Below are 27,887 nucleotides of genomic sequence, written 5' to 3'. Positions count from 1 at the left end.
GCTGTAGAGTCTCCTGGGTTACGAATACGCGACAATCTATTTCTCTTCTTTTGTTGTCGGGTGCTTGCGTCAGTTCTAGGGTGGAGGGGTTAGAAGCGATGCTGCCGTAAACATTCCAGAATGTGCCTCCTGGTGCACATCTGTTGTGTCTAGAAGCAGAAGTGGGACTGATCGATAGGTCACAGGGCCTGTGTATGGTTAACTGTGGTCAATGCTGCCTCAAATTTTCAAAGTGGTTTTACCTCCTTCGCACAATGTTGCTCATCGCTTTTGCCCTATTTTTAATTGGGTGATTCATCTTTTCTCCATGGATTTCAAACTATAGACTGTCTCACAGTGACTGTATCTTATAGCACAAAGGCGCAGGCCCTGCTTCTTAGGCTTACAACAAAATGCCCTGATCTCCCGGGCAGTCAACACGTATAAACAACAGAAGTAGAGCAGAAGCAAAGGACGTGGAAACAGTCAACACTTACAGTCTTTCTAATTTCACAAGGTCTCCAAAGGTCTCCGGCTGTAGCGTTTCTATTTGGTTGAAGTGAATATAGCTGCAAGGCACAAAACAAGTTGGTTATTTCGTGTGCTGGTAAGTAAAATAAAATGAGAAATTAACAATAGCCTCGGCTGAAATTCAGCTCTGAAGCATCTCAAGTCCCCTCTGCTCTACAGTTTTGGTCCTAAAAACCGGACATTCCAACCGGGAACCAATAGGAAGCACATCCAGAAGCAGTATGTTACACCTTTTCTTGGGTAGCGCTCTTGAATAGAAAGATGCTACGTGTTGGTGAAGTTCCTCTTCTACTCCTTAAAATTTTTAAAGTGAAGCTAGAATAATAATTAAGATTGGAATCAGAAGAAGACACGTTGCAAGTGACCACATGCTTATTACATTTCAGGATAGAGGGAATGTTCCAGTCTAGAGAGAACAAGGAACGACACACTGTATTAATATGAATACTTGAAATGAATTAATTATGCCAGAGGATATAAAAAAAGTAATGTGTCTTTTTTAATCCCTTTAGAACTAGACCTTCTCTGTCCTTGGTACCCCTCTATGCAATCAACCCAGCGGATGTTTCCAAAGCGGCCATTTCAGAAAGGCGTCTCTCAGAGTAACAAAGCAGCACAGCTGACGACAGAAGGGTTTCCCTTTCTCTCAGAAACTCTGTGAGGAAATGGAGAAACAAGCCTTCAAAGCAGAGGACTCCGCAAAGCAAGTCTTAGATCCACTGCTAAGGCCGCATACTTCATTACTCACCTTGCACCCAACTCCTAACTGAAATATTCACCTTGCACTTGACTTCTAATTTACATAGTCACCTTGCACCTGACTTCTAAACACAGCCTTTTCAAGTCGTCAAAATGAAACCAACAGTCGCGTACAGCAGTCTACAGTGAATTTCCTCCAGGAAAGCACCGCAAACACAAAAGTCACCACGAGAAAGGACACACCGAGTCTCACACTGAATTATGTCCTGACGGAAGAACACAATAAATTGCACTTAGTCAGCAGAAAGTGATGTGACTTGAAGGGAGGACACAGGAAGAGAAGCTTTACATTTTGCATGTTTACACTTAAATAGATTTATTTAATCACAGTTGGAACTACTTCTGAACGAAGAAAAAAAGATTCTTAAGGAAAAGAGACACCACTACATCGTTCCCAGGCTCCTTTCTTATAAAATCATTCTCATAGGATGAGCACTTCAGACAGCAGCGTAAAAGCATGATAATTACAACAGAATGAAAAGGTTGCAGTTGGAAAGGGACAATCACTGCCGACTGTGCTGGGTTGGATCCGGGAGCCAACCCTGCACCCTGTGAAATTTGGCCTCTTGGCTGGTGGTCGCCATATTCCTTCCGAGGGTTCCACTAATTATAAAAGCTACAACAGTGACACCGTGTGACATAATTGCTTTAATGTTTGCATAAAACAGCCTTGTCTTTGTTCCTTTATGTGACACATACACACTCACCCACCCACCACACACTGCCCTCCTGAAAATCATGACTTCCGTAATTGGTCTAGCGCCCAGTGCCAGAGGTAGAGCCTAGGAGACTTCGAGAAGGAAGAGACGAGATCGGGTGTTGGGGGGTAAGACCAGGTGTGGGAGGAAGGAGCCTCGGGGACTGCAGTGAAGAATGATTTGGAAAGGGGTCTGTCACAGGACTTTTCTTTCAAGTAACGTGTATCGCATGGTTGGGATTCCGTGCTCACTAACAGAATGCAAATGGACGCTTCATAATGAATATGAATCAACGCTGATCAGGGCTTCCGATTTAGCATGAACTAAATAATAGTAACAGTAACAACACTAAACACTTACTGTTCTACGTACTTTACGTGCATTTGGTCATTTTAAATCCTCACAGCTACACCGAGATGAGTTCTATGAATACCCCCATTATTTAAATGGGAAAAATGAGGTACAGAGACGTTAAGGTACTTACTCAATTTCACACAGCTTGGAATTGCTGGGACCGCGGTTCGGTTTAGGCACAGGTTTCTCTTCTCACATGGGCCCAACAGCCTGTCTGGTCGCCAAGGGAACAGCTGCACCCAGATCAGCAGACAGGCAGAGCACATACAGATGGCCTAGTGAGACCTGATTCACCCGGGTCAGGAGCAAAGCCTTTCGCAAGGAGGGAAATGTCTTCTCCACACGGAGCAGTCACGAGCTCATCAGTGATAAATCCAAGCCACACGTGGAGCGAAATCGTGCTCGCAAACACCCCCGGGGGCTACTCCTCAGCGTGCCTGGCTGCTGTTCCCACTACATGAGTGCCTTCCTCTCCTGGAAGGTGTCGAGATCTTAACCGAGGGAAAGTATCTCATTCCAGGTCCTGGTCCACCCTAACAAGTCACAGGGAAGGGGGCCCCAAGCCCAGGTCTGTCCTTTGGCCACCTGAATGCCAACTTGAAGATTCTGAAGGTGAGTACTCCAGTTCATGAGTTGAGCTAGGCCCTCATTTTTCTTCCTTCCTACTTTTTAAACTTCTCGTGAACAATTTCCTTACTAGAATTTTCACCACATAAAAACTGGAGTTTAGCACAAACACTTTCCCTCGGCATCGTGGGTCAAACACGCGTCCCAGAGCTCGCACAGGAACGCGGGTAACTACAAAGGTGGGAACAAGAATGAGCGAGGACGAACAGCCCTTTCTGTAGGGAGCCCTGAGCCAATTAAAATCAGGGCCAGGAGACAATCTAAAAGTTAAAATACGTACAACATTCTGTTCAGTGCTGTAGCTACTGTGATGTGAAGGACTAATCTAGAATTACATATTTTGTCAATAGATTTTGTGATTTGTATGCTGCAGTAATTAGAGTAATTGAAAAATACTGATTTTAACATTTAACTATTCTCTATTTTGCAACGTGTACTTAGTGATTCATAAGAAATGCATAATCTTTTCCAACATGCAAATACTGAGAACCTTCTAACCACAGCCCTGTTTATTCCCCATTCAAGGAACACTTTCCCAAAATAAATCTCCCCAATTCTAGATTCATCCCGGGTCTCTTACAGGTCACATACTTTCTACTGAACTTCAATTTAATACACTATATAGTAGGATAGGCAACTAGTATTTGAATTCACTACTAATGAATGTGAAAACATGCACAAAAGTAGATTTTATTCCTAGCAGGGAAGTAAGACAGCCAAGAGAATTCTGTTTGATTGTGGCACAGACGTCTAAGGTTTTTGTCCATGTGATTCAACAAATTTCCTAACATAATTTTTTTCAAAAAACAATTTTTTTTTTTTTTACTTTAACCCAATTCAAAGCAGTACAATGTTTTGTTAGGCTTAGTTGATTTATGCCATGGCTTTATCCCAGTCAGAGAAGTATTTAGGCTTGATTTTTACTCTTTACTCAACGTGATAACATAGCAAGTCTATCCTCTCTTATAACCTCACTTTTCCTCGGCTGTTGAAAATTCTGACATTGTCAAGCACTTCTTGTAGGTAGATAAATGTGAATGATCACTTGAAGCGACCAGAATTTTGTTTTGAATCCTTCCAAGGAATTTAGACACAGGGGGCACCTGGGCGGCTCAGTCAGTTGAGTGACCCACTTCAGCTCAGGTCATGATCTCACAGTTTGTGGGTTTGAGCCCCGCATCGGGCTCTCCTCTGTCTGCACAGAGCCTGCTTTGGATCCTCTGTCCCCCTCTCTCTCTGCCCCTTCCCCACATGTGTGCGCTTGCTCTCTCTCTCTCTCTCTCTCAAAAATAAACATTAAATAAAGGTTTTAAAAAGAAAAGAAATTTAGACACAAATAAGACACAAATTTAGACACAGAAAATTACCACCATTGTCATTTCATGTTTATTCAAACACAGCCTCCCTAGATAATTTCATCGACATGCATGGCTCCAATTATCTCTATGGAAAAGGCTTCCAGATTATACCTCCAGCTGTACCTCTAAGATTTGGATTCAGACACCTAGCTTCTTATCTATCCTATGGGTGTCACAAACCCAGTACATCTGCGGCCAGGGTTGTAGTCGCCCTCCAACCCACCTGCTCTCCTGTGCGGTTGCCTGCACAGGAACCATCACATATCAGTGTGCGAAGTCAGAAAACTAGGATTGACCCTTCCTCCCTCATTCCCTATATCCTACACAAACTCCTCATTCTTTTGATTTTGCCTTCTAAGTATCTCTTGAATTTATCCCATCCCCTTTAACCGCTACACTAGACCAGGGCATGACCTTAGGTGCTGCAACACAGAAAGTATTCAACTGGTCTACCTACATCTTTCTCCTCTCTTCCCTCTGCAAATACTTGTTAGAACTCTTAAATGTTTTCAATTTGTATGAGAATGAAGAGAAAGCTCTCTAACAGAGCCAAGTCCCTTCATGATCTCACCTGAAAATTCTTTTCCATCTTTCCCTTTTACCCCACTCTCCTTCACCACCTCAACCCCGGCACTCTTGCCTTCTCCCGGCCTCTCGTATTTGCCACGCTCCTGCCCACAAAGGTCTTCGTGCAGTCTTCCCCTTCCTTTCCCTTCTCATTTTGCTTGAATTCCTACTCTGTGTTCGGATCCCAACTGTGTTATTTCCTCCAGTAAGCCTTCTCCGGGCTCCTTGTCAAATCCCCTCTTCCAGGCTTTCATTGCCCTGCACGGTTGCAATTTTATACTAGTCTGAGTGATTCTTTGATCCATGTCTACCTCCCCTAACTAGACTCTAAGTTCCATGAAGACAGAGACCGTACTGGGTTTAAGCTCATTTCCAACATTCCCAGTTTCCTAGCACAGGCCTAACAGATAGATAGATACTCACTATACAGTTGATCACTGAAAGAACAAATGACCAGCCAGTAGTTTCACACAGCATTGACTTTGCAAAGAAGAGGCTAAGACCTTGAACTCTTAGTACATTCTAGGGTGTGTAAAACAAAAGATGGACTGGCTTAGGAACTGTAATGAAAACTTTCTGAGTTAATATTGGCTCAACATCCTGTAAGGGCACTGCATTTTCTCGAGGAAGAACCATGACAAATTTTGACAGAGGCCTGACTTTTGTGAGATCTGCAATAATGTATGTTTAATCGCATTTCCTAAAACCTTAAAGAATCATTAGGCACTAACAAACCTGGAGGACATCTAGCAGATTCCTGGGGCTTTCTGAATTCATCTCATTCCAAAGAGGTGTTTTAGAATCACAATTTTCTGGGGGCAAGGACACCATACTTGACCGCTCTGAGTAAATATTTACTTACACAGCCAGCCGCAGGTATTAGCCCGCCCAAATGAGAACAAAAATCTTCCCAAGTTTTACAAAACATGCAGAGCAGAGCAAGAACATGCGGCCAGAGAATGACAACGAAAATAACGGAAATAATAGAGAAAGAGCGGTTCTCGGGGAGAGAAGTTGCTAGTTTTGATTTAGCTTTTAGTGTGAACTCACTGGGCCACATAAAAACAAATCCACTGTGCCATACCATCACCTTGGCAACCCCACTCTAACGTGAGAGCAGAGATGGAGAGGAGAACACTGTATTTATCTGTTTCTAACTGCACAGTCAAAAAGAATGGAAGTTCAGTGTTCCCAACCCTTTTGGAAAAAGTAGCTACCTTTTATTTCCTCAAAAGCCTTGAGTTCAGGAAGGGAAAAAGGAGTGCTGCTGGGAGACAGAAGTTGCACAGACGTGTGTGTGAGTCTGGGTGTGTCTGTGTATATAATTTTGCACACGTCTATCTAAAACATAAGCTAAGGAAACAGGTGCGGGGAGCATAGGGCAAAGGAGATGTTTCAAATAAAGCTCTCAACAATCCTGCACCTAAGACAGACCTCAGAGAAGGCACACAGAGGTGAGGGCTGACTTGGAGATCTTCTGTGCCCTGCCTCCAGATGCACCAGAGAATTTTTGCCTGCTGGATGCACCACTGTGACTCCCAACTTTCCATGCGAATCAGATGAGCCTAAAATATGCATTTTCTAGCTTCATTGCACAATAGCAAGTCAGAACGATCTGTTAGAACAATAAATTATTCATACAGTTTAGCAGTTAATTAAGCATTTGAACGGAGATCTTTATTTCAGAGCACAGTAAATTATTTTAACTGGTTTTAAAGACAAAAATTGACTGAATTACCATAATCCATTAGGTTCAAGAGAAAAGCTTTCTAGTGTCTTATTTGCATGCTGTGCTGAAGTCAATAATAGTCTATTTTACCAAAATCTATTATACAAGGATTATATTTATTCTTAAACAGTTAAAACCAGTTGAAAATTTTACTGTACAAGCTAGATTCCTCAAAATGTTATTCCAATCCTAAATTAGAATACTTACGGAAAAAGTCATGTTTCGAAAACAGTTTAGGTATAGTCCAATTTCCAGTCTTTATTTCTTTTCTCCTGAACTAATAGCTATAAATGGCCCATCTAAACCAACCCTCTTCTTTCCAATCTACTATATTGGATTGTTTGATAGCTCTTACAGAAAAAAAGCGCTAATTACAACGGCCTCTTATTAGGGTCCCTAATATCTCTCCACTTTCTTCTGCTGGAATTCAAAGTTTCCCAAGATCTCGTGCCAACTTGTGACTCCCTTCCTCCCTCACATGAGTCTAATCATCCTTTAACCAAATTTCAATTTCCCTGTGTCTGGATCTCCTTTTATTTATTTATTTGTTTATGTTTTTTTATTTTATTTTATTTTATTTTATTTTATTTTATTTTATTTTATTTTATTTTATTTTATTTTATTTTGAGAGGGAGAGAGTGAGCATGCACACAGAGCAAGGGAAGAAGGAGAAGGGAGAGAATCTCAAGGAGGTTCCACACTCAGCTCAGCACAGCAGTGGACGCGGGCTCAACCCCATGACCCTGGGATCAAGACCTGAACAGAAATCAAGAGTCAAAAGATCAACTGACTGACCCACCCAAACACCTCTTGAATCTCCCTTTTGTTAAACCAGTGTCTGTGTTTAAAATGTTTTCTCATCCATTTAGGTGCAGTTCAAATGGTACTGTCTCCACTATGACCATAATGATTGCTCATGTCAGAAATAACTTTACTTCTCTGCGATCCTTTAGCATATTAAAGCATGACTAAGCTTTCTTGAGTTCCTCTGTAGTGTGAGACAATATCCTTGACCTTCTCAGAGAGTCCAGTCTGGTTAGAGGTAAAAGATAAGAAATCGATGACCGTAGTTGAGTAGGATATGTATTATGATAATGATCACAAGGAATGCCATGGGCATAGGAAGAATCCAACAGAGATTTAAAGAGTTGTGCAGAGAACAGGACCCTTTAGCTAATTTTTACAGACAAGCTGTACTTACCTAGATGCAAAAGAAGAAAGGCAGTTTTAGGAAGCAAGAAGACAAGTATATGTGAAGCACAGAGGAGTGAAAGCACGAGGCTCTTTTCCAGAACAGAAGTAGTTGGACAGAGACATAAGTGCCTGCAGAAGTCTAGAAACTCAGCAAGGATGTTTGAACTTTATCCTGAAAGTAATCAGGACACATTATAAGATTTAAAGAAATGGAAATCCTTAGTGAAATGTTTATTTTAGAAACATTCTTCGGGTAGCAATGTGAACAAAAGACTGGAAGTTAGCTGGAGAGAGAGAGAGAGGAACTACAGCAGAGGTTTCCAACTCAGGGGAATATCTGGCGATCGGTGAAGATATATTTGTTTGTCACAGCTGGGGGAGGTGCTCCTTCAGGCATCCAATGGGAAGGGGCCAGGGATGTCACTCCAAGTCCTCAACACAGGACGGCCCCCACGACATTACCTGGCCCTTCCTGTCAACATTGCCGAGGTTGCAAAACGCTGAGCTGGAGACTGGTTTGGTTTTTATATTATTTTTTTACAGTGTTATATTAGTTTCAGGCGCACAGTATAGTGATATAAACCTGGTGTTCTGTTGTTGTTGTTGTTTAGGCAGGCTTCATGCCCATCGGGTAAAGCCCAAAGTGGGGCTCGAACTCATGACCCTGAGATAGATAAAGAAATGAGCTGAGGTCAAGAGTCAGATGCTTAACCAACTGAGCCGCCCGGGTGCCTCAAGCCTGGTTTGCTTTTTAAGCAGGAACAGTGGTGGTGACTTTGGGTGCTGTATGGAGCAGACACTGAAGGACTGGAGAGTGGAACAGACACTCCAGAGCCCGGGAAGAACAAAATGGTGGGAAGCAATTAAAAGGGTACCAGAGGAGAGGAGGAAAGAACTAAAAGAAGCAAGTTAAGGAAGACCCTGCAGAGGACGGAAGGGACTGGATGGTACCAATGCACAATTGGAAGGCGTCACCTTAAACAGGAGCTGAGAGAGTGACCCAGTGAACCAGGCTGGCACCAATTCATGACAGGATCCTGGTAGCCAGGAAGGCGAGGGAGACGTCTCTGAAATTTTGCCCTCAATTTTCTCCTTACTGTAAAAGGCAAGATCAACTCCAAAATGTCACAGAAATATACGAAAGAAAGACAGAGGAGCACATTTTGAGTTGTCACTACAGCTAGCAAGGTAAGTTCAGTACGGTTTTATCGTCACTGCTAGAGCGGGTGTTGAAATTTGATTTTTCAATGACATTTGAGCCCGTTGGTAACTCGCTCCTCCTCACTGTACTTTCCACACTGGTGCCTCTTCTGCCAGAAGGGTCGCTCTTTCTCGATCCCTTTGCTGTTTCCTTCTCTCTTACCCAGCCTCCTGTGCGGGAGGCACAGGGCTCAGTCCCCAGGCTTCCCACTTTGCATCCACACTCAGTGTCAGCCAGTCCTGTGGCTGTGAACATTTTCTGCAGAACAGTGACGCCCCAGCCGCACGGGAAGTCCAGACCACTCTCTCCCACTCCTGCCTCCAAGTCTCATTTGGCTGTCCAGTAGAGTTCTGACACTTACGTGCAAGTCTGCAACCCTGATTATCCCTCCATAACCGCCCCCCCCTCCCCAGGGCCTCCTCCCTCCCAGCTGATGGCGCTTCCTTCTTGTTGCTTAAGCCAAAAAATCTTGACAGCATCCTTGCCTTCTTTCTTCCTCCAATATCCTACATCCAGGGGGTTACTTCCGTAGACCCAGAATGCGCACCCATGTAAAACCTATACTGCTACAGAGGGCTGCAGAGGCACCACCCCCTCTGGCCTGGTTTATACCAAGGGCCTCTCGACTACTCCCCTGCCCACCCCCACCCCCCCCCCCACCCCCGGCCACAGTCTGTTGTTAACAGAGAACTCAGAAGAAGGCAGGAAAAGGCAGAAGTCAGTCATCATTTTAAAACGTGTCGGACGAATCCCGCCACGTCTTTCTTCCAACCCCTGCAGGGTTCACGCAGGACAAAAAGCAAATCGTTCACCATACAAAGCAAATCCGCTCCTGTGATCTGCCGCGTCCCATGCTGACGGAGCCTGTGTCTCTGCTCCGGCCACATCCCTCCCCAGTTGAAGTCTTGGCTCTCATGCACCTGCTGAGTGAGGCCCCCTCTGACCCTTCCTGTTTCAGATTGCAGCCACATTCCCACGTCCCTGGCACTACTAAGCACGCACCCTTTAAAATTTTTGCCATAGACTTACGTGATTCTATATGTTATTTCTTATTCTGACTGCTTGTCTCTCCTGATAGGCTGTCTTCCCTGATAGATGTGTGCTTGTTTGAGTTACTAATCGAAAGGGTCAAAGGTAGGGAATTGATATCATCAGTGCTGTGATTTAGTGGCACGCTCTGGCCAAAGGCAATACAAGGGAACAGAATAAGAGGAAACCTGAGGCTCCCAGAGTCGTGCGGAAATGAAGAAACAAGCGTCTGGGACGAACTTGAGCAAGTGTAACGTGATGCAGGGAAAACCCGAGAGAAAACCCACCAGTCACCACAGGCCTTGCACGGGGACAGTGTGGTGCGATGAAAGACCCCAGGCTTTGGGCACAGGAGCCTGTAGTCACCTCCCTACGCGACCCTTTACTTTGTGACGTTGGGAAAATCACTAGCCTCCTTGTGACATGGAACAAATGATGCCTTGTTTCAAGGTGGCCGAGAACTGCAGTTCATATATAAAAATCACCTAGCATTTCCTGGAATGCGGCAGATATCCATGGCATTTGATTGGAATATAGGGCAAAGGAGGCAGAGAAAATCCATAAGGTTTAGAACTTTAGACAGGGGCTTGGCATAGGGACTTTTTGGCCAAGGCCCACCACCCGTACTCCTGTCCTTCATACAACAGACATGACCAAGAGCCGACTGAGAAGCAGTTATTTGTATGCACCAACATTCTGTGACTCCCAATGCAGAGTTCTTTTGAAAAACTAGGATGGACAACTTGGTTTAGTGCTGAGGCCAAAGCAGGGCCTCCAACTGCCTGCTTCCAAATCGAAATCATAGGGTCCTCCTTCTCAAGCTCATTTTCAGAGATATCCCTAGGACTGGAGACCACTCTCCAAGGCCACTTCGCGAGCGGGTTGCAGGCTAGCTGTAGAGAGAACAGAAAGAGCTGGGCTGGCCTGGCCATCACCACGGGTCATCACAGAGCAACTCTAAATCGCCAGCCCATGAAATTTGTTCTTCCTTTTTCTGTGGGGAGAGTGCAAGGGAAAGGAGAGGAATGCCCATAGTGGAGCAGGCAACACTCCCCTGTCAAGGATATAATACGCTTGAGAAGAAATGTTGGAGAAACACGAGAAGGAGAAAAAGTAAATGTCCCCTTCCCCAGCATACAGCATCTGTCATATTTCTTCCAAGCCCTGAACTCCAATGTCCCGTTGCCTCACTAAGTTACCTGCTAAAATATTTACTTGAATTTAAACCCAAGGTAATAACGACATGACCTCACATTTCCTTCATGCGCCATAATTTTATGGCATGGTCACAGTGGACAATATTCATCGGGTCAGATGGCTCCTTCTAAGATCATTTCCATAAAATCCCCTGAATGGGGTATTGCACACACCTCACACATCTACTAAAACTTTGAAAGCGGAAAAAGTAAAGAGTATTTCAGATAAAAGCAGCATATTGGAGAAATTTCAGAGCTCATGCTGTGAAGAAAAGAAAGCAACAAAGTTAGAGGAAAGAAATAGGCTAAAGAGAAGTGCAAAGACTAAACCACCTGACTGTGAAGACAGAGGCAGAAATAAACTTGACAGAACATGTGCCATGGGACTTCTAAGGAAGATGGCATAGACAGGGGTCACTGGAAGGACCAAAATCACAAGGGAGGACATATTCCAGTACGTGCTTGTCCAGGCCGTTAAAGTGTAGATTTGTTTGTGAGAGTAGCATGTAAGAAGGAAGAGAGGTAGGACTAATTCTAAGGAGAAAAGGAACATCTTGGGAGGGTTTGTGCTTACACGACCTCACGCATGACCCACCTTTCCCTCAGCCTCCAGAGTTTTCACACAAATGAAATCAATTTTCATGGAAGCATGAGGCATCTGGGACTTGTTCCAACATGGTGGACTGTAGCTAGCGGGGTGTTAAGGACCTGGATGCAAGAAGGAGATTAACAGGTGAGAGGTGAGGAAAAAGAGAGATTAGTGCAGGCTAAAGCCCGACGTGGGATCCCAGCCAAGTGAGGCTGTGTGCCTCCAGACTGGTTCTTGGCTTTAAGGGTCAGATTAGTTGAAAAGACTTTGAAGATGTCAAGCAGTGAGGAAGCACAAGAGGCCAGCCGGTCTTTGATTTGCTAGAGCCCGGGCCATCTGCCTTCTTCCTGGGTAGAAATTGCCTCAGAAACTGAGCCGGGATGGGCAAAGAATCAGAAAAGTCCTTAGCTCTGTTTGGGAGAGAGAATTTCCTCTACCCTTCAAGGTCCTTCTAACTGGTCCTTCTAAGAATCAAATTAGCATGAGACGGATTAACAGGAGACAATCAAATTTAATAGCACATGTATGGGCAAGCCACACAGACATGGAAATTCCCAAGACAGACAACCCGATGCTTATAGGAGCTAGGGGGAGGGGAAGGGTCTGAGGATACCAAGGGGAGAAAGACCACCAGCCAGAAGTAAAAGGAGGCGTTTGAAAAAACAAAGCATGCCCTATTATATAGATAAGTTTCTTGGGTAAAGAGGAGTCTCTGTCAATAGTTCTCTTCCTGGTACAGGCAGGCAGTTGAGGGTGAGGTAGAGAGCTTCTGAATCCGCTGGGTTTGGAGTGCTTTTAACTCAAAATCGTCTTCAGGCCAAAGTGGCCCATCTTAGGGCAGCCTGCCTATAGTTCACCCAGCAGCATGACCTTACTGGATGCTTGGCAGTAAGCATGGCATGGCATTTGACTACTATGTCAATAACAAAACTTTTCCAAAAGAAACAGAAGGAAGCTATAATAAAAGTTACTCAAAAGCCAGGAAAGGTCATTAGATGCAGGAGATTTCAAAATTTCCTGTAAATGCATCTGTTCACAAACATTTGAGAGAACAACATTTTTACTTGAATGCATATATGTCCGTTGCCTTTTATTTTGAATTGGCTGCAGAAGCTCAAATTCACTTTTTATTTATTTTATTTTTTTAATTTTTTTTTAATGTTTATTTATTTTTGAGACAGAGAGAGACAGAGCATGAACGGGGGAGGGGCAGAGAGAGAGGGAGACACAGAATCGGAAGCAGGCTCCAGGCTCTGAGCAGTCAGCCCAGAGCCCGACGCGGGGCTCGAACTCACGGACCAGGAGATCGTGACCTGAGCCGAAGTTCGGACGCTTAACCGACTGATCTACCCAGGCGCCCCTCAAATTCACTTTTTAAAGGCAAACCTTATAAAAGTTAGACTTAAGTTGACTCCACAACATTCTTATCAACTTTAAAATTCCCTAATTCTCTAAATGTTCTAGGCTGGAATGCAGTCTCAGTGGAACCCATAAATCCAATTTCCAGACACGGTTGATTGCCACCTGGGGATTTACACCTCAGAGAGAACTAGAAAGGTCATCGACCAAAGCCTCCCATAAATGAATATTGTTTTCTCTGTGCCCACAGCTATGGTTTTATTTTATATGTTATTTCTGGATTTAAGCCATATACGGATTACAGAAGGCTTGTCAACCGTGAATAGACCAGTTTACAGTAATTGAAGAACACAGAGCTGTTTTTCTCACTGAGGAAGTTGGTTGCTGCGAAGTCATGGGTATATTAGCATTGCACAAAGAATACATTGCTTCTATCTTGGTTGGAAGTGTAAGAAAGAAATGCATAGTAGATAAGCTTTTAACATACAAAAGGTAATGTGATAGGAAAAGGTATGAAGAGAAAAATCATAATGATAGTTGTATGAAATAGTTAATGAATAGAATTGCAAAGAAGACTCAATTGTTCACTTGGCAAATGTGACATATTTCCAGAGTATAATCCTCGTTCCTTTTCTAAGCCATTAATTTCATATTTTGTACAAAGTGTCAGATTTCTACACATGTAAGGAACATCACTGGACGAACATTTCCAAATGCAAACTTGAGACCCTAATAAGGAGACTGAGTACTATGTTGTGAAACTTCACATGACTTGGTCAGTGAAGCATTTATGGTATTTTGTAATACACCAATCTTCTAGGTTGTACCTTCCAACAGTACAATCTAAATAGTTTCTCACACACAGGACTGATAAGGGAAGATAACGTAAATCAACCTGGGTTGTTAGACCTCCAAGGATGCAATAATTCAAACAAACAACATCGCCTTATATGTGTCCATTGTCCACATGGGCTGTGTCAGCCCAAGCTGAGCCCTGGCAGCTGTGTCAGACCCTCCACGTCTCTGTGGAGAACCTGAAAACCTAGTAAGTACAGTCCTGGGAAAATGGAGAAAAATCATATCCCCACACTGATCTCAACCATTGCCCATTTTTTTTGCTTTAAGTCATTGCTACTATGCAAAATTCCTCTTTTATAGCATACACTTTACAGAAGCATGCTTTGAGAAACACGGATCTGAGGCACTGTGTGTGACATTAGCTAAATAGATAAATACATGGCAAAAAAAAAAAAATAGAGAAAATCTTTAGACCTGAAGTCACGTTAGCTGATGAAAGTGCTAGACTTCACTGTACAGGGATTTTAGAACATCAGTGTTGAAGAAGCACAGCCTGATCCCAGGTGAAGAGAGAAGGTGGTAGAGCTTCCAATGAAAAGCTTGCAGATATGGAAACATTTTTGTCATTGAGCTGCAGAATTCTAAAGGGCACGGTGGGAGAGAGTTTTGATGGAGATCAAAGAGGGAAGATCATCCAGAGAGATGGAGGTTTCCCTAGTGAGAATTAAAACCATAAGAGGACAGCCTAGCTAGAGCGTTATACTATGACATTCTGGATCAGAGAGGCAATACTGAGAGGTCGAGACCAGAGTGGAGACAATCTACCTTCAATTTCCATCTAACACTGCTTTTGCTGACCAATCCTTCCGGGTCTCTGGCCGGCCTCTCCTTACTTATCTTCTTTACTGGTAAATCTGAAGTCCTTTATTTCTCTTATTTCTTTTTTCTCATCTATCTATACCCACTCCCTAAATTATCTTATCCAATGCCATGGATTATAATATTTATGCTCTGAAAACTCCTTGTAATAAAAGCTAGGTCACCAGCCCAAGCACTCTTCTTTCCGCCTGCATCAGAGAAGCTGGTCCGCTTTCTCTGACCTCCTGGATCTTCTGGAATGGAGACACCAGCCCATTATGCCCTCAAAACTGCAAGAAATCCCGAAAGAAGCTTTGGAAATGGTCTCTTACTTACAGGTTAGCAGGGATTCCTTCCTGTACTTCACCACTGGTGATGAGACTATCACAACACAGTTCTTTCCAGAAAAGGCTTCTTCAAAAATCTTTCTCATAACTTCCAACTCCTAAACCTTTTATTCCTAATGTGGGTAAATGTTCCTTATTGCCTTTGAAATGTGTGCACTTGGGCTGGCACCTCGCTTGGGAGTATTTCTCAACTGGAAAGGATTTTACAATCCTTTACCTATGTGTTTGTTTTTGCCTGGTTCTCCAACTGAGATATTGGCACCATGAGGCCAGGACTTTGTTTCTGCTCATTGCTATATTTCCCAGAGAAACACAGTGTGGTAGGTCTCAGGACAGTGTTTGGCATACCATAAGTACTTGGTGTTGGTTGAGCGACTGCATGTTCTTTCAACGTCTTGGCAAGTCATCTCAGGACCAGGCTAAGACTAAATGTAACTGTTTTGCTGGGTTGTAGTGGTGAAATCACCTCCGGGAACAACCCGTCCCTCAGCCCCACCACCTTGTCTTTCTCTAGGCTTCTGTCTTGCCTCAGGAGAGACCCCTACAGAGGCTCCCATCTGCGCTCCCGGTCTCATTCTTCCCTGCTTCAATCCTTTCTCCGCAGACCTAAGCTAAAATTCACATACAACATTCTCCACAGCATGGTGGTAGCCCAGCATTTCTTTTTTCCTTTTAAGTTTATTTATTGAGAGAGAGAGTGTGTGTGTGTGAACAGGGGAGGGGAGACAGAGGGAGAGAGAGAGAATTCCAAGCAAGCTCTGCACTGTCAGTGCAGAGTCCAACGCGGGGCTCAAACTCCTGAACCGTGAGATCATGACCTGAGCTGAAGTCAAGAGTCGGACGTAACCAACTGAGCCATCCGGGCGCCCCTAGCCCAGCGCTTCTGAAGCTCAGTCTGCAGACAAATTCTTGAGGCTCTGCACTATGAGAGCTGGATAACACAACTCTTAGCTACATTTTCGAAATGGCCTCAGCCTCTGACCCTTTCAACCTTCTTATTTAATATACCAGACTTACCTGCCAGACTAATCTCTGCCATGATTTTCCTCATGTTACCACCTGTGTGAAGCGCCTTGCCACTTCTTGCCTCGGACATTTCTACGCAGCCCTTCAGACCCCATTGAAACGTCATGATTTCTGTAGACTTTTCCCCACTTACCCAGGCATGATCTGTGTTTCTATTCAGTCATTGGTGTGCATTCAAAACCCATTTATTGGGCACTAGCTGAATGCCTGATATGCAGCTGGGAGGTGGAAATTCACAAGTAAAGGAGCTATGCTTCCGTCCTTTAGGGGCTTATAATCTGGTGCTGAAAAAAATAATGTGAATTTTAAAACATAGTGAGGGTAGGATCACTGGAGATATGGGATTATGGAGCAACCGATGAGGGACGGGAATTACAGAATATTTTGCAGAGCCTAAAATGTTTAATGTTTTGAGAGACGGTAATGAATGTGTCTCTAGGTAAATACACCAACACGGGGAAAAGAACATTCCAGGTAGGGGACACACGTCCATCAATTCAGACTGCGTTCAAGGAATTGCAAGCGGCAGATAAAGCCAAAGCATGGAGAAGAGGGTGAGGAAACCGGTGTTCTGAACACATACCAGTGATTCTGGAAAGCTGACTCAGAAATTGAATGCCCAGCGTCAGTGTTCTCATGACACATCCATTAAGCATTTATCCAATTGCATAATACATGTTTTGTTACATTTTGATCTTCCCCGTCTGTGACTAACGTCCTTTGGAGCCATGAGGAAAATGTCAGTCTTCACGTTTATTTTGTTCCTCTTTCCCCTCTCTGTGAATTTAGAACAGGGTTTAGGTATAGGACAGCCCTCAGTATAATCTGTGTGATTTCTGGCACATAACCCAAACTCCCTGAGATCTAGCGTCCCTATTTGCCATGAGAGAAAATAACAATATTTTGGAGCTTTGGCGAGGGTGAATAAAGCATTATTCACATATATATATTACATATATAGCACATACATATAGAGAGAGACATATAAACACATAGTACACACACTGACACTGAATAATTGTGACTGTCTTGATATCATATTTCTATTAGTTCTTCCCTCTTTCCTTACTTCAAATTTTACGAAATTTTAAAGTGCTCACCTGGTTCAATTTTTATACTCATCAAGATGTCTAACAGTTTTGGAAACCCTCTCAGCGACTTTTTAAACCACTTGGATGTAAAACTTCAATTTAGAATCATCACCGAGGGATAATAAGAGGTAGTCTTTTCAATAATGAAACCGTTGGAAGAATATTGCTTCAGCTTCAGGTAGATTTTCTTTATGTTTCTGACTCAGAAAAAAATATCATTACAGCTTTCTGTGAAGCAAAACTCTGCAATCCTACAAAGCAAATTCCATATTTATAAAACTCCATCTGAGATGACTAACAATCACAATTCCATCAAAGAATCAAGTCATATTTCTCTACTCACTTCATGTAAAACGTGCAAGGTATAAAGTAGATAAGTGATTGTGAAATACTGCACAGCCGTTTTTGATTAGAAATGTAAACTCGACTCTAGAAAGAGGTTGATTTTCACTTGGCCCATTGAGCAGATACACTGGTATTTAAATCTGAGTCTCTGCGAGAATCTTGGCTTTAGCAGACAGAAATTACATTCTTTCCAAGAATATACTTTCATTTCTATTTCCCATTTAAGGTAAAAGGACTCATAGTCAGAAAATCCACTAGGATAAATAATTAAAATTTTTTTTCATGGCTCGTCATCTTACTTTAAATTGACATCCATCCCAGTATATTTCTACGTAAAATTGGTTTTAAAATATTAGCCTTCCTTAGAGTGTACAGTATTATTCTCATTTCCCAGAATGAGATGAGAAATACAAAGAAAGGATATAACGAGGCTGAAGTCACACAATCATCTTTATTCTTGTCATTGGTTATATCATAAGTCACTCTTCGGTACTAACACGTTGCCAGGGTTGATTTAGCTGTTTCATCACACTAGAAATAGATTGTGCTGTATAAATTAGGCTGTATAAATTATGTATTAAATGGACACTCAGGGCGCTTAAAGAGTTAAAATATCTCTAAGGCCCTATTTCAGCAGGAAAACCCGCGCAGAAAATTAGAAGCTATCAAGGCCATAGAGCTTGATGCCCTCCAGTCCTATTTATCATATATTCTGATTATCAAAAAGGTCTTAACTACCCAGCTTTCATTTTGTTTTCGCGTATTCTGTCCTCTTCCTTCTTTGAAGAAAAAAAATGCAAAAGTAAATAGAACGGTATTAGGTGATCATTTCAATTTACTGTAACCTTTCATTACTAATTCTCAATCCTGGTGGAACACTAGAATTGCTAGGGAAACTTTTTTTTTTTAATGTGGATGTGAATCACCCACTCTGAGAGATCCTGACTTAACTGGGGTGGACGAGGCACAGTCACTGTTATTTTTCACGAATTCTCCAGCTTATTCTTATCAGAAGCTGTAGTGGAGAACCATTGATGTGCACCAATAAAATATGATCCTGTGTTTTAGCTGCAATTTGCTGACATATATTAAAGTATGTTATGAAGCAAATGTTAATTTAATTACATAATTGCACAAAGTGCTTTTATTGTCAACAAGTTTAAAACCAACTACGTGTGTGTGTGTGTGTGTGTGTGTGTGTGTGTGTGTGTGTGTAATATTGCTTAGAGAACTAAAACGGTCAGTTAATAAAACTCTTCTCTATCCGTTTGAGATTTAACTCTGTCACACTCATGGTTTCTAAGACTAGGTCTGGCCTCTTTGCCAGAGCAGAAGAAGATTTGTTCAAACCCACGAATTGTGAGATTGTGACCTGAGCTGAAGTCAGGTGCTTAACCGAATGAGCTACCCAGGTGCCCCCAGACAAGTTTCTTCACAGTGCTGTCCCTTGACTTCACAGTAAGTGCAAAATAAAACTCATCACACTTGCTTTTTTTTTTTTTAATGTTTATTTATTTTTGAGAGAGAGAGAGAGAGAGACAGAGTGTGAGTGGGGGAGGGGCAGAGAGAGAGAGGGAGACACAGGATCCGAAGCAGGCTCCAGGTTCTGAGCTGTCAGCACAGAGCCCGACGCGGGGCTCGAACCCACAAACCATGAGATCATGCCCTGAGCTGAAGTCAGATGCTTACCCGACTAAGCCACCCAGGTGCCCCTTAATCACAGTCACTTTGTACGGCACATCAAAGATGAGTGATAGTATTGTTATATGTATAATTGCTCTTTAAATGTTTTTTCCAGGGACAGTTTTACATGGATTTGTTTTTTTCCTCACTGGTGACAAGCTTTCAACTAGCTTCAGAGGAAAAAACTGAGATTAATTGCAGTCTAGTACATCGTAACTGTTGCTTCCAGTTTAAGAAGATCAGCATCTAATCAATAATATATTAATGACTATATTTTTTGAGCCCTTGTAAATTAACAGCTAACGGCAAAGAGCTCTTTTTATTCTCCACTCTATGCCTTTATAGTTGGGTGCTAAATCAAAAGAAACATAATTTGGGTTTTGATTAATGTTGGCTTTAACAGATTGTTTCTGTTTAGTGTAGTTAGTTCCTTAATTTATTGTCATATAATGGCAAGGCTGTATCCCCAACAAACCTCTGTAAGGCTACAGATATGTTTCTTTTTTTTTTAATTTTTAAAATGTTTTATTTATCTTTGAGAGAGAGAGCAGGCAGGGGCAGGACAGAGAGAGTGGCAGACACAGAAGCTGAAGCAGGCTCCAGGCTGTCAGCACAGAGCCCGATGTGGGGCTCAAACCCACAAACTGTGAGATCATGACCTGAGCTGAAGTCAGATGCTTAACTGACTGAGCCACCCAGGTGCCCCCAGACAAGTTTCTTCACAGTGCTACCCCTTGACTTCACAGTCAGTTATCTTGTTTTGCTTTTATCATAGGCTTCTTTAACATGTTAATCTTTTTGAAGCACAGCTAAGAAATAATGGTCAACTCCCATATCAAATGAACAAGAGCTTCTGTAGGGTTTGGTAACCCAACAGGTAGATGCCCACCTTGAAATTTAATTGGCATAGGAGTGCTCCTGGAACTCCATCTGGGCGCGTGGTGCTTACAGCGTGTCAGAGACCATCAGAGTCCCTATTCTCAATGAGTGCACAATGCTTGTGGATATGCAGACCTAAGCTTGGGCAACAACCACCGCATAAGGCAGCATAGAATGCCTTCTAAAGTGTGGGATACAGCTGAGTGCTTGGGTTGGTTGCAGGTGACAGAGATCACTATGAATTTAAGCTGTCAGGAACATGTTAAAATAACCTTCATTCGTATCTGGAGGGGCTCTTATAGAGAGAGGAACAAGAGAAAAAGGCCAGTGATGGGAAAGCAACATAAATCATAGCAGAAAAAACGTTAACCTCGGTAAAGGACTATATGCAGTATGGAAGTAAGAGATGACTGACAGGTTAGATTACACAGTACCTTGAGAACGAGAGAGGAGAGAATCTGGTTTCACCCCTGCAGGTGGCATGGGGCAATTATGTATTAATGAGATAGAAAGAGGCTGAAGATAAATTGGACAGAGATACAAAGAATGAACTAGAGAGGAGAAATAACGATGGCAAAAAATAACCCGGTAGGTGCCAATTGCAAGTAACACATAATGAAGACGGGAGCACATGGGGGAAGGAGGAGTGAGGAGGAAGAAAAGAATTAAAGGACAATATAAAAGATAAAAGAGATGCGAAATACAAGGTGATTCTGGAATTTTAGTATGAGACATTTTTATCAACAGAAATGGAATCTTTGGAATAAGAAGCTGGGTGGGCCCATAGGAAAGTATAAATATTGATATATGATTTGACTGTTTTTATCTTGAGTGGATGAAAAGAAATACAAGCAAAAAGTCATTGGTAATTTAATCCTGAGATTTTAGGAGAAACCAAGCAAGATATAAAAATCTAGACTGAATATGTAGAATGAAGGCGAACATAAAAGCGATATCTGAGTCCAAGAGCAATGAAAAATGCTTTGAAGACACAGGGATGAAAAGCACAGCATAGTGAATATAGTCAATGGTATTGCAATAGCATTGTGTAGTGACAGAGGGTAGCTATACTTGGAGTTAGCCTAGGGTAATGTATAGAGTTGCTGAATCATTATGTTGTACACCTGAAACTAACGTAGCATTGTGTGTCAACTATACCTCAATAAAAAAGTTAAAAAAATTATTTGAAGAAATGGAGAAAAAGAATAAGAAAGAAGAGGAGGAGAAGGAGAAGTTGTTAATCATACAGAAGAGCTTAAGCTACCATGACAATACGCAGCAGGTCTCTGAGTAAGTTCATTAAGAAATGCAGATCAAGAGATTACTAGCACAAAAAGTAATAGCTGAGAAAGTACTTAAGGGGTCAACCCCTCAAGGAGAAAATAGTAATGGAAGACTTGGGAATGCAAAATGAATAGACATTTTTCCAAAGAAGACATACAAATAGCCAACCAGTATGTGAAAAGGTGCTCAAGGTCATTAATCATCAGGAAAAAGCAAGTCAAAACCACAATGAGGTATCACCTCATACCTATTAGCATGGCTGCTATCAAAAGCCAAAACAAACAAAGAAACAAACAAAACCAAATGTTGGTGAAGATGTGGCGAAAGGGGAACTTTTGTGCACTGTTGGTGTGAACGTAAATTAGTACAGACATTATGGAAAACGCTATGGAGGTTCCTCAAGAAACGAAAACTAGAAATGCCATATGATCCAGCAATTCCACTTCTGGGTGTATATCCGAAGGAAATGAAATCACTATCTCTAAGAGATATGTGCACCCCCATGTTCATCGCAGCATTATTTATGATAGCAAAGTATGGAAGCAATCTAAGTGTCTCACAACAAATGAATGAATAAAGAAAACGTAGTGAATACAGACAACTGAATAATATTCAGTCTTAAAAAAGAAGTTAGTCCTGCCATTTGCCACAACATGGATGAACCTACACAGCATTATGTTAAGTGAAATAAGCGAGACACAGAAAGACAACTATTGCATGAACTCACTTATATGCAGACTCCAAAAAAAAAAAAAAAAGTTGAACTCGTGGTTACAGAGAGTAGAACGGTGATTGCCCGAGGCTGGAGAGGAAAGGGGAGTTATTGATTAAAGTTATGATTCATTTCTAGAGACCTAATGCATAGCATGATGACTACATTTAATTATGATGTATCGGATACCTGAAATTTGCTTAGACAGTATATCTCAAGTATTCTCCACACACACACACACACACACACACACACACAATAGTAACTGTGGGAGGTGATGAATATGTTAATTGGTTTGATTGTGGTAAACATTTCACTATATATATATGAAATATACCTATAGTATTTATATATAAAATATTTACATATATGAAATTCATGATGTACTCCTTAAATAGATACATTTTTTATTTATTAAAAATAAATAGAATTTAAAAGGAGAAATTGGAAGTTAGGATTCCTGTTCTTTCAATAAGAAGAAGCTGAACAAGGTGAAAATCAATTATTTTTTTGGACTCATCAGAGAACTACCTAGGGTCTCCAGGCAAACCATCTCCCTTAAATCTGAAAAGAGAGTAACCTCCAAGGAGATACAGGACCCGAGATTTGCTTACCTGGAGCAGAAACCACTAGATGCTACAAGCTCATGGGAACATTAAGGGGGGAATTTTGACAAATTGCTAGAGGCCAAGAGTCAGCTGCAGTTTACGAAGCCCCCACACTTTCAGAGGCTTTTCCTCTGGGACCTCATTAGGCTCTTACAGACAGGATCAAGGGGGAAATCAGAAAGCTTCCCCCAGGGCCCTGGCAGAGGAGGGAAAGAATAATCATCATGTCAAGTGCACAGACTTTTCTCCCTTACAGAACAAAGTCTTCACTAACCTTGGGCAGGATATCACCAGAGAGTCACCGTGAAATCCCATCTCAGCTGCGCCTCTCCAACCCAACTCCAGCCTCTGTTTCCTCTCAAGAAAACAAATGAAAGTAAGAAAGGAAAGCATAAACCTAGAGGGGAGAGGGTTTCACAGACAGACACTAGGAACACTGGGCAGGGGCACATAATTCTACCCAAGGAGGGAGGACAGAGACACTTATGAAAGCCACATCCTCAAGACACAGGCCTCCTGTGCACTCCAAAGACCAAAGTGTAGGGGCAGCTGGGTGGCTCAGTCAGTTGAGTGACAGCCTCTTGATTTCAACTCAGGTCATGATCCCAGGGTTGTGAGGTCAAGCCCCCCCACATTGGGCTCCATGCTGAACGTGGAGGCTGCTTGAAATTCTCTCTCTCTCTCTCTCTCTCTCTCTCTCTCTCTCTGTCCCTCTCCCCCACTTGCACGTTCTCAAAAATAAAAAATAAATAAAAACAAGAAAACACAAAGACCAAAGTGTAATCAGAGGATTAGACAATGTCCAACCACCACTTCCTATCCATGTGCTAAGAAACCTCCAGTAGCAATAACTGTGGATCAAAGATGGAAAAATTGAAAGAGACTGTTAAGAAGCAGCAGCACAAGGGCCCAAACTGAAAGGAGAGACCAACGCAAGGATCACTGAGGAAACCTCAACCACAGATTACGTCACTCCTGACCAGACTGACATCACTTCTCACACTACAAGCTTATTTACCTCAGAATCTGCATCCCAGAATCTATTCAACATTTCTGGGTTTCAACAAAAAAAAAATATGAGGAATGCCAAAATCTGAGGAGAAAACAGTCTAAAGAGCAAAGCGATAGCCAAAAGCAAACTGAAACATGACCGAGATGTTGGAATTTATCAGACAGAGAATTTAAAGTAACTATAACTAACACCCTAAGTTCTAATGGAAAAGTAAGCAACTTGCAAGACTAGTTAGATAATCTCAGAGAGATGGGAACTATTAAAAAAGTTCAAAGGAAATGCTAGAACTCAAAAAAAAAAAAAAAGCACAGTAACAAAAATAAAAAATACCTTTGACATGCACATTAGTATAGTTGATACAGCTGAGGAAAACATCAGACACCTTGAAATAAGTCAATAAAAATTGCCCAAACTGAACTCAGAGAGGAAAAAAGAATTTTTAAAAGAGCAGAATGTATAAGAGATATAGAAAAATATCAAAAGTTGTAACATGTGCATAATTGGAATACGAGAGGGGTAACTGGGTAGATGAAATAAGGGCTTAAAGTTTCTAAAATTAGTGCCAAATATTAAGCTACAGACCCGAGCAGCTCAGAGGACACCAAGCAGGATTAAAATCAACAACAAAAAAATCTAAACATGATATGTTAAAATTGCAGAAAACTAAAGGCAATGAGAAAGCCTTGAAAGAGGTAAAAGTCAAAAAGGAAACTAAAAACTTATCTTCTGAAGAACCAGGATGAGAATTACATTGGACCTGTTGTCAGAAACCATGCAAGCAAGGGGAAGCTGGGTGGCTCAGTTGGTTAAGCGTCCGACTTTGGTCATGATCTCACAGTTCATGGGTTCAAGCCCTGTGTCGGGCTCTGTGCTGACAGCTCAGAGCCTGGAGCCTGCTTCGGATTCTGTGTCTCCCTCTCTGTCTGCCTCTCCCCCGCTCATGCTGTGTGTTTCTTTCTCTCTCTCAAAAATAAAGAAACATTTAAAAAAGAAAAGAAAAGAAAAGAAAAGAAAAGAAAAGAAAAGAAAAGAAAAGAAAAGAAAAGAAAAGAAAAGAAAAGAAAAGAAAAGAAAAGAAAAAAGAAAAGAAACCATGCAAGCAAGAAGAAAAGTAGAGTGAAATAATCAAATTACTAAAAGAGAAAAACTGCCAACCTAAAATTCTATACCTGGTAACTTCAGAAATTAAAGAGAAATAAAAATTTTCTCAAATAAAAACTGAGGTGCAGGGGCGCCTGGGTGGCTCAGTCAGTTAAGTGTCCGACTTCAGCTCAGCTCATGATCTCACGGTTTGTGAGTTCCAGCCCCATCTTGGGCTCTGCGCTGACAGCCCAGAGCCTGGAGCCTCTTTCGGATTCTGTGTCTCCCTCTCTCTCTGCCCCTCCCCCACTCGTGCTCTATCTCTCTCTCAAAAATAAAAATAATAAATGTTAAAAAAAAAAAGTTTAAAAAAATAACTGAGGTACACACACACATATAGACACTGAGGGAGTTCTTCCAGCAGAAGGAAACCGACATAGGTCCGAAACTTGGATCTACAAAACAAAGAATAACCTTCATAAAAGAAAATAAATGAAAGGTAAATATAGTCTTTTATTTTCCTATTCTTGACCTCTCTAATATAATGAGAAAAGTAGATATAATACAACTTCAGAACTAACAAAGTTGAATGCCGCTTGACTACATGCACTGGAAATAAAACGGGAAGGAGGCATCTATCTTAGATGCTGTTTAAAAAAAAAAGAAAAGAAATTAGTAAATCTGTATAAAAGCACGTTTATCCTTTCCTCTTCTGGATTCTCTGTTTTGACCACCACTAGCCAGTCTGTGCCGACAGTTGTGAAGGGAGTAAATGAGTAGAAGGAGAATGTCAACTCATCCAACAGAGAGATAGGCAAGCTGAGTGCTGATGAAGGCACAATGCAGAAATTACAGTGGGGTGGAGTAAATGAAACAAACCACCAGGTGAGTCCAGTTTTCACTGAAGAAAATACTACATTTTTTTTTATCATAATTGGCATTATAGAGAATGTAACAGAAGTCTCTTCCACATAATAAAATAATCTGTCCTTGTGGAAAACATAAAATTATTACCTGATTTAGTCCCATTACCTAGAAAAGGAATTACCTACAAGAGTGCTATCTTTTTATGAGATCAACCTTCACTCTAAGAAAAAGATGATTATTTTCGTGGGAAATTAAAACTACACATTTATGAACAGCCAGTTGTATATTCTGCACTATGGAAGAAACACAGTACAAGAGGAGCACAGTTAAATATCTATGATGTGTCTAAAGAAAAGTTAAGTGTACAATTGATCAGGATATTAGGATTTGTGAGGGACATACATTTGAAAAATATTCTTATATATAATAGAAGAAAGTTGTAAAGCATCTTTAATATTCATCCATTTCATTCTCTGCAAGTTTTCCTTAATAACAATTGAAAACTATTTTAACAATGAAATGTTCTCTTTATCAGGTTGTCTACGCAGTCAACATGGCCCAGCAGTCATGGCGTGCTGGAAAATAATTGACTGGTGGTCCAAAACCCTGAGTTCCAACTTTGGTCTGCCATTAACCTGCCTTGTGACATTGAGAAAATCAGTTGATTTATCCTGTTCTTAATTTTACCAACTAAAATTAAAAAAAAAAAAAAAAAAAGGCCAAACACAAATGGGTATTGCTGAACTTAATGATGCCCCAAGGCCCGTTACCATGAATATGCCATGCCCTGATGAAATCACAGACTGAGGGGCACTTGGGTGGTTCCACCCAGGAAGTGTCTGACTCTTGATCTTAGCTCAGGCTTATGATATCATGGTTTGTGGGATCCAGCCCCATGTCGGGCTCTGTACTGACACAGTGTGGAGCCTGCTTGGGATTCTCTCTCTCTCTCTCTCTCTCTCTAAATAAATAAATAAATAAACTTAAAAAAAAAAAGAAAGGCAGAAAACGCAAGCCGACATTGTCCCAGAAATGTCACTACAACAGAATCCCCCTCCTGCCCACTTGTATACATCTTCAGTCAAATGTTCCCAAGGAGACTCCCGTGTTCACGTTGTAAGGTGGGCACATACGACCCTTCCCCCTCTAACAGCAGGAACCTCAAGCGCAGACATGACCCTGAGCAACGGAAGGAGAAGAAGTTAAGACGGATACAGTAAAAGAGTGAACTAGATCAGGCTAGACCTTTGTTTTTTTTAACCTCTGGAAGAAATCTGAAAATTCTCTTTGGATCTTCCAAAGATGAAAATAAGGGCTGACAGAGGAAAATCCCCAAGAATGTTTCAAGAGAACAATGGAGAAAAAAAACAAAACAAAAAACTTAGCCTCACGTCGGAAACCCCACCAAGCTGAGGCCCTCGGAGAAAGACTTTACGCCTGTAACTCAGATGCACAGGGGCTTCTGCAGAAGGATAAAGGTCACACTCAAACGCACTTGTGGCATGACCTACAGTGAGCGGCCACTTCACCGACATACGTCGCCTAACTTCTCATGACTCCCAACTTATGACTGGAATTATATATACCATTCGATGCATGACCTTATTTTAAATATAATCATATTATTATACATTCTTATACCTTCTTACTTGGGATACTGTTTTAGTCCTCTGAAAATCTGTGTTTTCTTATAATGAAAAAAGGTAACTAAGAGTGTGCAAGCACATCATAGACATAGAATAAATATTAGCTATCATGAAGTTAAAGTTCTGGCAGAGAAGCTTGAAAATTGTTTTTTTCATGGCTGACATGTAATGGGCAATTGGATTGGCCTGATTTCTCTAAAAGTCAATGTAATTAAACTGTTACACTATGAGCGTTTCAAAAACCCTCCTTAAATCTTCTTCTCTGGACTTTTCGAAAGATCGCCACAACTCTCAACGTTTCAGCAAATTTTTCCACTTAATTTGGAGTCAAAAGATTATATAAATACGGGACACTAGATTTTCATTCTGGATGTACTTTTTCTACCGATGGCATCATTAACTGAAAAAAATAAAACCATTAATATAAAATACACTTTCTGCAAATTAATTCTTTACTTGTCTTTCAGAAGTATCATTTGGA

The 27,887-nt window shown here is 41.6% G+C and overlaps 1 protein-coding gene across 9 annotated transcripts in view; it reads right to left on the bottom strand.

Annotated features, from left to right (window-relative positions):
- PXDNL (peroxidasin like) overlaps window positions 1-27,887 on the bottom strand; it is a 429,117-nt gene that overhangs the window by 137,470 nt on the left and 263,760 nt on the right. For 6 of the 9 annotated variants that reach the window (XR_015246688.1, XM_086695277.1, XM_086695273.1 and 3 more), the window contains one exon: window positions 477-548. Coding sequence is in view for 7 of the 9 variants with exons in the window: in XM_086695277.1 (XP_086551403.1) it covers window positions 477-548 (72 nt within the window). In the remaining 2 variants the exon portion in view is untranslated. Of the gene's footprint in view, window positions 1-476; window positions 549-2,451; window positions 3,148-16,332; window positions 16,734-16,782; window positions 17,200-27,887 lie in introns of those variants that run through there. The other 3 variants (XM_086695278.1, XM_086695279.1, XM_086695280.1) reach the window with 3 other exon arrangements.

The sequence above is a fragment of the Puma concolor genome, chromosome F2 (genome assembly GCF_028749965.1).
Source record: "Puma concolor isolate L17-30 chromosome F2, mPumCon1.1.hap2, whole genome shotgun sequence".
Lineage (NCBI taxonomy): Eukaryota > Metazoa > Chordata > Mammalia > Carnivora > Felidae > Puma > Puma concolor.
Note: the sequence above shows the minus strand (reverse complement) of the source record. Positions and strands in the feature narration are given on the sequence as shown.